The sequence below is a fragment of the Taudactylus pleione genome, unplaced genomic scaffold (genome assembly GCF_031769625.1).
Source record: "Taudactylus pleione unplaced genomic scaffold, aTauple2 ptg001990l, whole genome shotgun sequence".
In the NCBI taxonomy this organism is placed as follows: Eukaryota; Metazoa; Chordata; class Amphibia; order Anura; family Myobatrachidae; genus Taudactylus; species Taudactylus pleione.
The window spans coordinates 7,194,960-7,207,210 of record NW_028286386.1 but is presented as its reverse complement, the minus strand read 5'-3'; the positions used below and the strand labels follow the sequence as shown (position 1 = coordinate 7,207,210).

Here is a 12,251-nt window from a genome sequence, read left to right as displayed (position 1 = left end):
TATATGCAAATGTACCACATCTAATTGATCAGTGTAATCGTCAAGTTCTGTTGTCATTCACAATTGTTTTATTTATGGGAATGAGTCGCACATTTTGAGCGAAAAAGACACTCAGGCCCTGATTCAGAGCCGGACGCTCTGACAGAGCGCTCGCTCTGAATCAGGGCCGTCCTTCCTAATTTTAGAGCAGCCTTCTGGCCGCTCGCATAGCTGTGGGTGACCACCCACAGCTATAGCGAGCGGCCAAATAGATTGTCGCGATGGTCAAGACCATCTCGACCATCGGGCTTGTGGTAGGGTCTCGTTGCCGCAAGCCCAGGAGTGCTTTTGGCTCTCAGAGCCGAAAGCTCTCTCACTGACATCACTTGTGATGTCAGTGGGGCTGGCCCCAGACGATAGGCGTTCCCATGGGAATGCCTCCGTCTGGGCAGCCACGCCCCTGGCACGCCCCCCAAAGGGGGCGTGCTGTCACTCACCATCGACAGCACGCCCCCTTTGTAGCGAGACCCATAGCGACGGCTTGCCCGTCGCTATCCGGGTCTCTCGCATGCGCACAACGGAGCCGCCTCCGTCGTGCGCATGCGCTCTGTGCTAACATCCACCCGCTTGCGAGCACTCAGCATGTGTATGATGACCAGTGGCGTCACTTACCCTGGTGACACCCAGTGCGGACCCAACATAGGAGATAGTAGTCGAAGCCGCACAGGGTGTGGCCTCACGGACAGGGGGCGTAGCCTCACGGCCCGAACCCCCGTTTTAGTCACACCAGGGGTCCGGATATGCGGACTGCCTCCGGTGACCATCCTGTGTGAAGTGCCGGCTCCTTCACTGTGTTAGGAGCCGAGTGACGCACCTAATGCTACAGTGCAGCACCCAGCTCCTGTCACTGAGGAGTCACCACATGCATATATAGCAGGGAGAGAGACAGTGTAGATATTGCAGGCTACTAGAGTAACAATATCCAATGTGAATGAGGGTTATCACTGATGTAAACTGTGAATCACTAGTAACATTACATATGTCTTGCAACTAAATGGAGTACTGGAGGAATGAATAAAGGTGTGTGATTTCATCAAGAGATAACTGGTGCTCATCTGTGTTTTGTACTATGCCACTACATCTGTGTCACCACAACTTTGGAACTCTGCATTAAACTTGTATTTACACTGTTCTCTTTAGCATTGGTGGTGTTGCCAGCATTATGTCAGAGGCAGGGAGGTGTTTGAGCTATATTCGATGTAGTAAATAAAATTATTGGTAATTAAATTGTGTTTGAAATAAAAATTGATTACTAAGAAATAATAATATTCAGCATATTATTATGGGGATCACAGCAGATATCTCTGTTACCTGCTGACGTTCCCTGCTGTATAGTCAGTGTATCCTTGCTGGTACCCCCTAAAAAGTAATGTTTTCAGGGGATGTCCCACAAATATGCTCTGATAATTATACAGTATCCCCAAATGCCCAACCTCTAAGTGCCTGCATCTGATCAATTCAGGCAGCTAATCGCATGACACTGAATCTTTCTTTTTCCTTTTTTTTTTTTAGCCTACTTTGTGTCTGCCAACTCTCTGGAACCAAATGACTGCATATCTGCAGAGCAGCTATGTGTGAGTATCCCGCAGTGTTATTCCAGCTACAATGTGATCAAGAATTGCTCCCGGGCAGAAGCGATGGCTTCAGTAAATGCATCAGAGTGTCATGAAGCAGCTCGGGTTATTTTTCAGACACCCCTACTGCATTGCAAATGCCAACGACGTATGAAGAGGGAAGATCTTTGTTTGAACATTTTTTGGACTGTACATCCTGACTATGCACATGGTGAGTTTCATTCTGTTCTTTACACAACGCTCACCTGTCACCTGAAAATATAGCATAAAGTAACACATAGGATAAACTCCTTTAGGAATCGTGTATAAACCTAAGGGGGTTCATTCATACGTGACCAAGAATACCTAGCACACATGGCAAACGTTTTCTTTTTTAATGCTAGTAAAAACCTGTCAAATGTGTAAACACAAAATATAGAATAAGTGAATCTATACCCGTCTGTCGAGCTAACACTTCTGTTTCCACACTGCACATGCTCGGGAATCAAGAGTACTCAACTAAGGGCCTGATTCACCTTTGGACATAGAGTACGATATTGCAAGTAACTGCACCTTGGTAATACCATGCTGCACTGCAGGTGGGGCAGATGTATAATGTGCAGAGAGATGTAGATTTGGGAGGGAGGCGTCCAAACTGAGATATAAATTGCAGTGTAAAAATAAAGCTGTGCAGTATTTGTGGGCTACATGAAAAAGCAGACAGTAATTACCCCACATGCAAGTGAAATGTATGTATTTGCTCCCCTTTGCGTTGCAGCATGGTTTGTCCTGGTTCACAGTTACTTGCAATGTCGTACTCTGGACCTGATTCAGACCCGCTCGCTAGGCTGCATTCGCACGCAGTCTGCCGATGTTTGCAATCTGTGCATGCATACGCATTTCAGTTAGGGGTGTGCACCGGCCACTTTTCGTGTTTTGTGTTTTGGTTTTGGATCTGGATCTTTCTTCGTGTTTTGGATCTGGATTGGTTTTGCCAAAACCACCCTTCCGTGTTTTGGGTTCTGGGTTTTGTGTTTTGGATCTGTATTTTTTTTAAAAAAAGCATAAAAACAGCTAAAATCACAGAATTTGTGGGTTTTTCTGCTCCTATGCTATTATTAACCTCAATAACCTTAATTTCCACTCATTTCCAGTCTATTCTGAACACCTCACACCTCACAATAGTGTTTTTATGTCCAAAAGGTTGCATCGAGGTAGCTGGATGACTATGCTAAGAGATACGAGTGGGCGGCACAAACACGTGGTCCATCTAGGAGTGGCACTGCAGTGGCAGACAGGATGGCAGTTTGAAAAACTAGGCCCCAAACTATACATAATGCACAGAAAAAAAAGAGGTGCAAGATGGAATTGTCCTTGGGCCCTCCCACCCACCCTTATGTTGTATAAACAGGACATGCACACTTTAACAAACCAAACATTTCAGCACCAGGGTCTGCCACACGACTGTGGCTGAAATGATTGGTTCGTTTGGGCCCCCACAAAACAAGCTGGCAATTAATCTGTCCCTGCACAAACTGGCTCTACGGAGGCAAGATGTCGTCCTCATCCTCCTCATCCACCGATTCCTCACCCTCTTCAGTGTTGTGTACATCCTCATCCTCACAGAGTATTAATTCGTCCCCGCTGGAATCCACAACCACAGGTCCCTCTGTACGTTCTGGAGGCTGGTCTCCCTGGAAGAGTTGATAATTCATTTTATGAACATCATCTTCTCCACATTTTGTGGAAGCAACCTCCTACGCCATTCGCTGACAAGGTTCCCGGCTGCACTAAACACTCTTTCGGAGTACACACTGGAGGGGGGGCAACTCAGGTAAAGTAGAGCCAGTTTGTACAGGGACCTCCAAATTGCTTCTTTTTCCTGCCAGTACAGGTACGGACTGTCTGACATGCCTACTTGGATGCTGTCACCGATGTAATCCTTTAACAGACAGACGCACGCTTGTCGCTGCTGCTTTGAGGATGCAAGTGCGGCTACAGCCCACACAATTCACAAAGACAGGAAAAAGAAGAAGAATATTTTTATTGTTTGTGTAGCACACTTTGAGTGTGTCACCACCCTTTAACAGACAGACGCATGCTTGTCGCTGCTGCTTTGAGGATGCAAGTGCAGCTACAGCCCACACAATTCACAAAGACAGAAAAAAAAAGAATATTTTTATTGTTTGTGTAGCACACTTTGAGGGTGTCACCACCCTTTAACAGACAGACGCACACTTGTCGCTGCTGCTTTGAGGATGCAAGTGCGGCTACATCGCACACAAGTCACAAACACATTAAAAAAATAGTTTTTTATTTTTTGGAGCACTTTGAGAGTTACACCACCCTTTAACAGACAGACGCACGCTTGTCGCTGCTGCTTTGAGGATGCAAGTGCGGCTACAGCCCACACAATTCACAAAGACAGAAAAAAAAAGAACAATATTTTTATTGTTTGTGTAGCTCACTTTGAGGGTGTCACCACCCTTTAACAGACAGACGCACGCTTGTCGCTGCTGCTTTGAGGATGCAAGTGCGGCTACAGCCCACACAATTCACAAAGACAGAAAAAAAAAGAACAATATTTTTATTGTTTGTGTAGCACACTTTGAGGGTGTCACCACCCTTTAACAGACAGACGCACGCTTGTCGCTGCTGCTTTGAGGATGCAAGTGCGGCTACAGCCCACACATTTCACAAAGACAGAAAAAAAAAGAACAATATTTTTATTGTTTGTGTAGCACACTTTGAGGGTGTCACCACCCTTTAACAGACAGACGCACGCTTGTCGCTGCTGCTTTAAGGATGCAGGTGCGGCTACAGCCCACACATTTCACAAAGACAGAAAAAAAAAGAACAATATTTTTATTGTTTGTGTAGCACACTTTGAGGGTGTCACCACCCTTTAACAGACAGACGCACGCTTGTCGCTGCTGCTTTGAGGATGCAAGTGCAGCTACATCGCACACAAGTCACAAACACATTAAAAAAATAGTTTTTTATTTTTTGGAGCACTTTGAGAGTTACACCACCCTTTAACAGACAGACGCACGCTTGTCGCTGCTGCTTTGAGGATGCAAGTGCGGCTACAGCCCACACAATTCACAAAGACAGAAAAAAAAAGAACAATATCTGTATTGTTTGTGTAGCACACTTTGAGGGTGTCACCACCCTTTAACAGACAAACGCACGCTTGTCACTGCTGCTTTGAGGATGCAAGTGCGGCTACAGCCCACACAATTCACAAAGACAGAAAAAAAAAGAACAATATTTTTATTGTTTGTGTAGCACACTTTGAGGGTGTCACCACCCTTTAACAGACAGACGCACGCTTGTCGCTGCTGCTTTGAGGATGCAAGTGCGGCTACAGCCCACACAATTCACAAAGACAGAAAAAAAAGAACAATATTTTTATTGTTTGTGTAGCACACTTTGAGGGTGTCACCACCCTTTAACAGACAGACGCACGCTTGTCGCTGCTGCTTTAAGGATGCAGGTGCGGCTACAGCCCACACATTTCACAAAGACAGAAAAAAAAAGAACAATATTTCTATTGTTTGTGTAGCACACTTTGAGGGTGTCACCACCCTTTAACAGACAGACGCACGCTTGTCGCTGCTGCTTTGAGGATGCAAGTGCGGCTACAGCCCACACAATTCACAAAGACAGAAAAAAAAAGAACAATATTTTTATTGTTTGTGTACCACACTTTGAGGGTGTCACCACCCTTTAACAGACAGACGCACGTTTGTCGCTGCTGCTTTGAGGATGCAGGTGGAATCTAGACGGGATTTGGAACCGGGGACACACTACCTCCATCAATTGTCTAAATCCCACTGCACTAATGGCGGATACCGGACGCACGTCTAACACCAACATAGCAGTCAAGGCCTCAGTTATACGTTTTGCTTCAGGATGACTGCTGTCGTACTTCATCCTCATCGCTAGGGACTGTTGGAGGGTCAATTGTTTAGTAAAAGTAGTGATGTTCCTACTTCCTCTCTGGGATGATGAACAACTCCCAGCAGCAGCAACAGCACTAGGAGGAAGTGGTTCTTGATCTTTCCCTATTTTATTTTTATCGGAGAAAGTTTGGTCCTCCATTTATGTTATATTGATATATACGTGCGGCTAAAGCGCACACAAACACAGAAAATATATTTTTATTTTTGCTGGAGAGTAGTGCACTTTGTGGGTTACACCACCCTTTAAGAAATGAGCCAGCTGGCTCTTTACTTATGGGACACAGGCGCACGCTTGGCGCTGCTCCTTTGTTGATGCACGTGCAGCCACAGTGCACACAATTCACAAACACAGAAAATCATTTTTTTTTGGTTTGGACTGGAGTGTACTTTGGGGGTTACAGCACCCTTTAACGGTCAAGCCAGCCGGCCCTTTATTATGACACAGGCGCACGCTTGGCACTACTTTGTTGATGCACGTGCGGCTACTGTGCACACAATTCACAAACACAGAAAATATATATTTTTTTGGTTTGGACTGGAGTGTACTTTGGGGGTTACAGCACCCTTTAACGGTCAAGCCAGCCGGCCCTTTACTTATGACACAGGCGCATGCTTGGCACTACTTTGTTGATGCACGTGCGGCTACTGCGCACACAATTCACAAACACAGAAAATTATTTTTTTTTTGGTTTGGACTGGAGTGTACTTTGGGGGTTACAGCACCCTTTAACGGTCAAGCCAGCCGGCCCTTTACTTATGACACAGGCGCACGCTTGGCACTACTTTGTTGATGCACGTGCGGCTACTGCGCACACAATTCACAAACACAGAAAATAATTTTTTTTTTGGTTTGGACTGGAGTGTACTTTCGGGGGTTACAGCACCCTTTAACGGTCAAGCCAGCCGGCCCTTTACTTATGACACAGGCGCACGCTTGGCACTACTTTGTTGATGCACGTGCGGCTACTGCGCACACAATTCACAAACACAGAAAATATTTTTTTTTTTGGTTTGGACTGGAGTGTACTTTCGGGGGTTACAGCACCCTTTAACGGTCAAGCCAGCCGGCCCTTTACTTATGACACAGGCGCACGCTTGGCACTACTTTGTTGATGCACGTGCGGCTACTGCGCACACAATTCACAAACACAGAAAATAATTTTTTTTTTGGTTTGGACTGGAGTGTACTTTCGGGGGTTACAGCACCCTTTAACGGTCAAGCCAGCCGGCCCTTTACTTATGACACAGGCGCACGCTTGGCACTACTTTGTTGATGCACGTGCGGCTACTGCGCACACAATTCACAAACACAGAAAATAATTTTTTTTTTGGTTTGGACTGGAGTGTACTTTCGGGGGTTACAGCACCCTTTAACGGTCAAGCCAGCCGGCCCTTTACTTATGACACAGGTGCACGCTTGGCACTACTTTGTTGATGCACGTGCGGCTACTGCGCACACAATTCACAAACACAGAAAATAATTTTTTTTTTGGTTTGGACTGGAGTGTACTTTGGGGGTTACAGCACCTTTAACGGTCAAGCCAGCCGGCCCTTTACTTATGACACAGGCGCACGCTTGGCACTACTTTGTTGATGCACGTGCGGCTACTGTGCACACAATTCACAAACACAGAAAATTTTTTTTTTTTTGGTTTGGACTGGAGTGTACTTTCGGGGGTTACAGCACCCTTTAACGGTCAAGCCAGCCGGCCCTTTACTTATGACACAGGCGCACGCTTGGCACTACTTTGTTGATGCACGTGCGGCTACTGCGCACTCAATTCACAAACACAGAAAATCATTTTTTTTTTGGTTTGGACTGGAGTGTACTTTCGGTGGTTACAGCACCCTTTAACGGTCAAGCCAGCCGGCCCTTTACTTATGACACAGGCGCACGCTTGGCACTACTTTGTTGATGCACGTGCGGCTACTGCGCACACAATTCACAAACACAGAAAATATATTATTTTTTTAACACTTGGGGGGAGCACCCCTGATGGACAGAGCACCCCCTGGACAACACTACAGCACCCCTTTAGGACTGGGACACTGCACAGGACTTTGGAGTGGACACAGCCCCTATGGAGAACTGACTGCACAACACAGTCCAGCCAGCCCCTATGGACTTTGAAGTAGTGGACACAGCCCCTATTAACAACAGCAGCACAGCACAACACAGCCAGCCCCTATGGACTTTGAAGTAGTGGACAACAGCAGCACTACACTACACTACACTACAAAGCCCAGCCAGCCCTAACTCCCACCCTCCCTCTTCACTGTCCACAGCCGAGTGAGAAAATGGCGCCGACGCGGGTACCTTATATAGGATCCAAAACCCGCGAGACTCGGAAGGCGGGATGATGACGTTTTGCCTCGATTTCAGATCCGAGTCAGGCGGGAAAAGTCGAGCCTGACTCGGATCGGACTCGGATCGGGGGGGCTCGGGGGGGTTCGGATTTCAGAAATCCGAACCCGCTCACCCCTAATTTCAGTACGCGTGCGTGAACTAGTCCATGCAATCGGGAAGCATTCGTTCGCTGCGCATAGCCACCTCGCTAGAATGAGTGACAGGAAATGCCGTTTGTGGGTGGTGACAGGGGATGGTTGTTGGAATTTGGAAATGGTGGAGTGGTGGTACGAACGCAGGCGTGCCTCAGCGTCTTAACGCTGTTTCAGAGGCGTGCATAATTAAGACGCAGCATCATAGTACACGTCACATGGTTGTTTTACACACTGAAGCACTCGCAGTGCTTGCGGTAGGGTATGGTCAACCACAAGTGCTGCGTTCACTTCCGATGGTACTCAATGTTACCGATGGTTACATACACATCCTGGAGATTACGTGCATAAGTGGATGTCTTAAGACAGGCTGGTGGGCATCTGCATACACACCGTGATCGCACGCCAGGACATAGTGGGCGTGCTAATGCCTTGCTCTGCGATCGCGGTTTTTGCATACTTTCGCTGCGTACGAATGCATCTAGCAAGTGGGTCTGAATCGAGCCCTCTATTCCCAAAAGCTGAATCAGGCCCTAAGAGCATATTTTAGTTGTATCTCATTCTCTACAGAGGCGTAACTGGGCTTTATCAGGGCATCCTAAAGTAAATCCAGTGAAGGAATAGTGAACGATGCAGTGTCGTCCGGAGCATAAATATTCTTGTATTCAGATGTATCTTTTGTGCCAAGGATGGGGCTGGTGAAAGTGTGCAATGATGATGACAAGTATGAAACAAAGGATATGGATAGGGGCAGTCATCTTGCAAAAATGCGTATAATTCTGCAATTGGTTGAATATACTTATGTAGTTTTGTGCACGCAATGTGGGAGCAATTACTGTTACTTGTATTCAGCTATTAACTCCAGTGTGTGCCCAATCATTATACAATCATTTTCTGAACTTGTGGCTGATAATGGCCTGGGTCACATTTTTTTCTATAATAATAATACATTTCTTTTGTTAATATTCATTTTATGTTCTGCTTACCTGACAGGCTGTGTGAGATAAAATATGTACATGATCGTACCACCCCCCAGCTGTCTCAATATAAAATTAAAATTGTGTCGTGTTACTCCCCATACTGTTTAAAATTGTTAGAGAAGTGGCACCACATAATGCTGAAGATCAAACATTTAAAGTATACTTTTATTTATATATCCCACAGTGCTGTATAATTTTGGTTTAATATAAAATATACTGTATGTATAGATGCAGAAAGCTTGTTTGTATTTTGTGCCGGTCATTTGCCGGGTCACTAGTTGTTGTGCTCAGAGTTGCAGAGGTTTTCTTTCCTCTCTCTCCCCCCACCTTCACATTTCTTTGCCCCTTGTCCCCTGTCTCTGCCCCTGTATTATCTCATATATCTCTGCCCTCTGCCCTTCTGTCCCTTTTCTCTCCCCGTCTCTATGTCTGCCTCCCCCTCTCCCCTCCTTTACCTCTCTCTCGCTCTCTCTCTCGCTCTCTTTTCCCCTATCCTCCCATCTCTCTGTCTCCCTTTTTTTCTATTTTCCCCTTCTTTCCCCTAGGACATATAGCCTTACAGACATAAAGCTACTTGCCCAGCTCATTCATCGCTGCTCTTCAGAGGTCTCGCTCACCTTGGACTCTTATGCTTGGCAGACACTTGCTGGAAAGAGCTTGAGGTTTTTGGGTTGCCATCCCCGTGAGGTACTGTCACCCAGGTCTTGTTGAGACTCTCTCTTGCCTTTGTGCTGCGGCCCAGTAAGCTTTGGCATTTCTCATGCCTCCAACCCTTGCTCCTGGTGTTGGAGTTGACAAAGGATTTACCCTAAGGGTACTCCAGAGTGTGCAGGTCTAGTTTGCTGTTCAGGGAGTGGTTAGAAGGAGAAATCACCTATTCCACATTGTTCATTTGCAAGTCGTAGCCATCTATCGCCCCCCTGGTCCTATCTCCAAATTCTAAGACAACTTTTCCGCCTTGCCTTCCCACTTCTTCTCTTCTGACCTTCCCTCTCTCATCCTTGGTGACTTCAATATACCTATTTAGGTCCCCACTGACTCCAGCTCTAAACTTCTCTCTCACATCATCTTTTGGTCCCTGTCAATGAACCTCTTCTTCCTCCTACTGGAGCCGGCACTCTCTTATCTAATTTATCTGTAATTTCACCAATTCACCATTTCCTCTCTCTGACCATCATCTTATTTCTTTTAAGTTGTCCCTCACCACTTCACCACATCTCTCTCCCATTGCTACCATCAATAAATGTAGCCTTGAGGCAATTGTTCTTACTTAACTCAATTCAGGACTTTCTTGCCACCCTCTCCTGCCCTTACCAGACTGTTTCCCTCTACAACAGCACTGTAACAACTGCTTTGAATTCTGTTGCTCCAGAAGTCACTACTAGGCTTCACCATCTATGCCTCAATTCTAGCTTTTTGAAATCCACCAGATACCTACAAACGTGATATCAAACTGCCCAGTAACACTGGATGAAATCCAGCTCCCATGAAGACTTCCACCACTTCAAATCCATACCCTCTTTCTAAACCTTTTCCAGTCTTATTTGAAAACATTTAATTCCTCCAAGTCCTCCAACACCTAGTGCCTCTTCACTACCTTCAACTCTCTCTCTGCCCACCACCTCCTCTCTTCTTCTCTCCTTTCCCATGACTTTGACACCCACTTCACATCCAAAATTGAATCTCCATCCACTAGAGCATTGCCCCCCACAGGGGCATTTCTAGAGAGGAGGGGCCCGTGTACAAGCTCCAACACGGGCCCCCTCCTCTCTGTCCGGCTACGCACTGAGCTGTGCGCGGCCAGCGCTGGCGTTATAGACTCTGGGCAATAGAGTGCGCCTACAGTCTATAGAGGATGCAGTGGTCACCAGGAAAATGGCTGCGGCGGCCATTTTCCCTGTACTGCGCATGCACAAATGACGGGAAAATGGCACGGCGGCCATTTTCCAGTCTTTTTTACAGCGCCGGACCCCCGCGCCGATGTTGGACTCCGGAGAGGCAAGTCATTCTATGGGTGCAGGGTGTGTGGTGTGGACCCAGGGGCCCAAGTTCCCCGAACACCCTGCACCCATTATAGATATGCCCCTGGCCCCCCACCAGGCTCCCCTTACTTCAACCCCATCCTTCCCCTCCAGACTCTTCCCATCACCCCCCTCCAATCCGTTTACTCCTAACTTCTTTTCAGCCAATGGAGATGAAGTTAGTGCCCTTATCTGACCCCCTGATCTTATATTCCCTCATATCCTCCTCTCCCTCCGTCCACTTTCTGTTACACTCTCGCCCACCTTTTTGACCTATATCTCTTTTCAGGCACTGTCCCTTCTGCATTGAAGCATGCTCTAGTTTCTCCCATGCTTAAAAAACTCAACAACAGAGTGTCCTCACACATCTTTGTTGCAGTCACAGCAAACAGCCCCTCTTGGTGCGCCAGGTCCCATGCGACCATGCGACTCTGCTAGTTTGGGCACCTTTTTTGCGTATTTTTTTGCCGAAAAAGAATCTGTCACAATGTGATGCGACTAGGATGCGCAAGGAGGCTGTGCTGATTAATTTGATTATGCAACACCTGTATATCTGTGTGTGACTGAGACTCAACTACGATGCAGCGGCCACAGCATTTTTCCACACCAAGTTCCATATACAGACTCAGTCATACTCAGATTTACACAAATATATTAAATTAATCAGCACAGTCTCCTGGTGTGTCCTAGTCGCATCGCATTGCAGGACCTGGCGGCTCACTCATGCCAGGCATATTGCGCTGAGCGGTTTATTAAGGATAGATGGAGGAGGACACATCTGTATTTACTATCCTTGGACAACATTACAATATCTTATGTCTCATAAGTCTGCTGTCTTGGAATTGTCCTTGACTCTGCCCTCTACTAAACCATTCAGGCCTTCTCCCGTTCCTGTTGCTTCCACCTTCATATTAGAACCTTTCTTATCCTGGAGGCAATAAAGATCCTCATCCACTCACTGGTCATCTCTCAACTAGACTGTTATCTGGCCTTCCTGACTACCCCATATCTCCATTTTAATCCACCATTAACGCTGCTGCTCGGCTCATCTTTCTCTCCAACCTCTCTGCTTCTGCTTCACTTCTCTGCCAGGCACTAAACTGGTTTCCCTTCCCTTACAGAGAGTCCAATTTAAATACATCACTCTTATCTCTAAAGCCCCTACTTAATCCTCTCCTTACTACATCACTGACC

At 46.6% G+C, this 12,251-nt stretch overlaps 1 protein-coding gene across 1 annotated transcript in view; it reads left to right on the top strand.

Moving 5' to 3' along the window:
- The window catches only part of GFRA3 (GDNF family receptor alpha 3), a 72,791-nt gene that overhangs the window by 31,770 nt on the left and 28,770 nt on the right, over positions 1–12,251 (top strand). Inside the window, exon 2 of the mRNA XM_088465428.1 lies at positions 1,552–1,824. Within this exon, the coding sequence (XP_088321554.1) occupies positions 1,552–1,824 (273 nt within the window). The remainder of the gene's footprint in view (positions 1–1,551; positions 1,825–12,251) is intronic.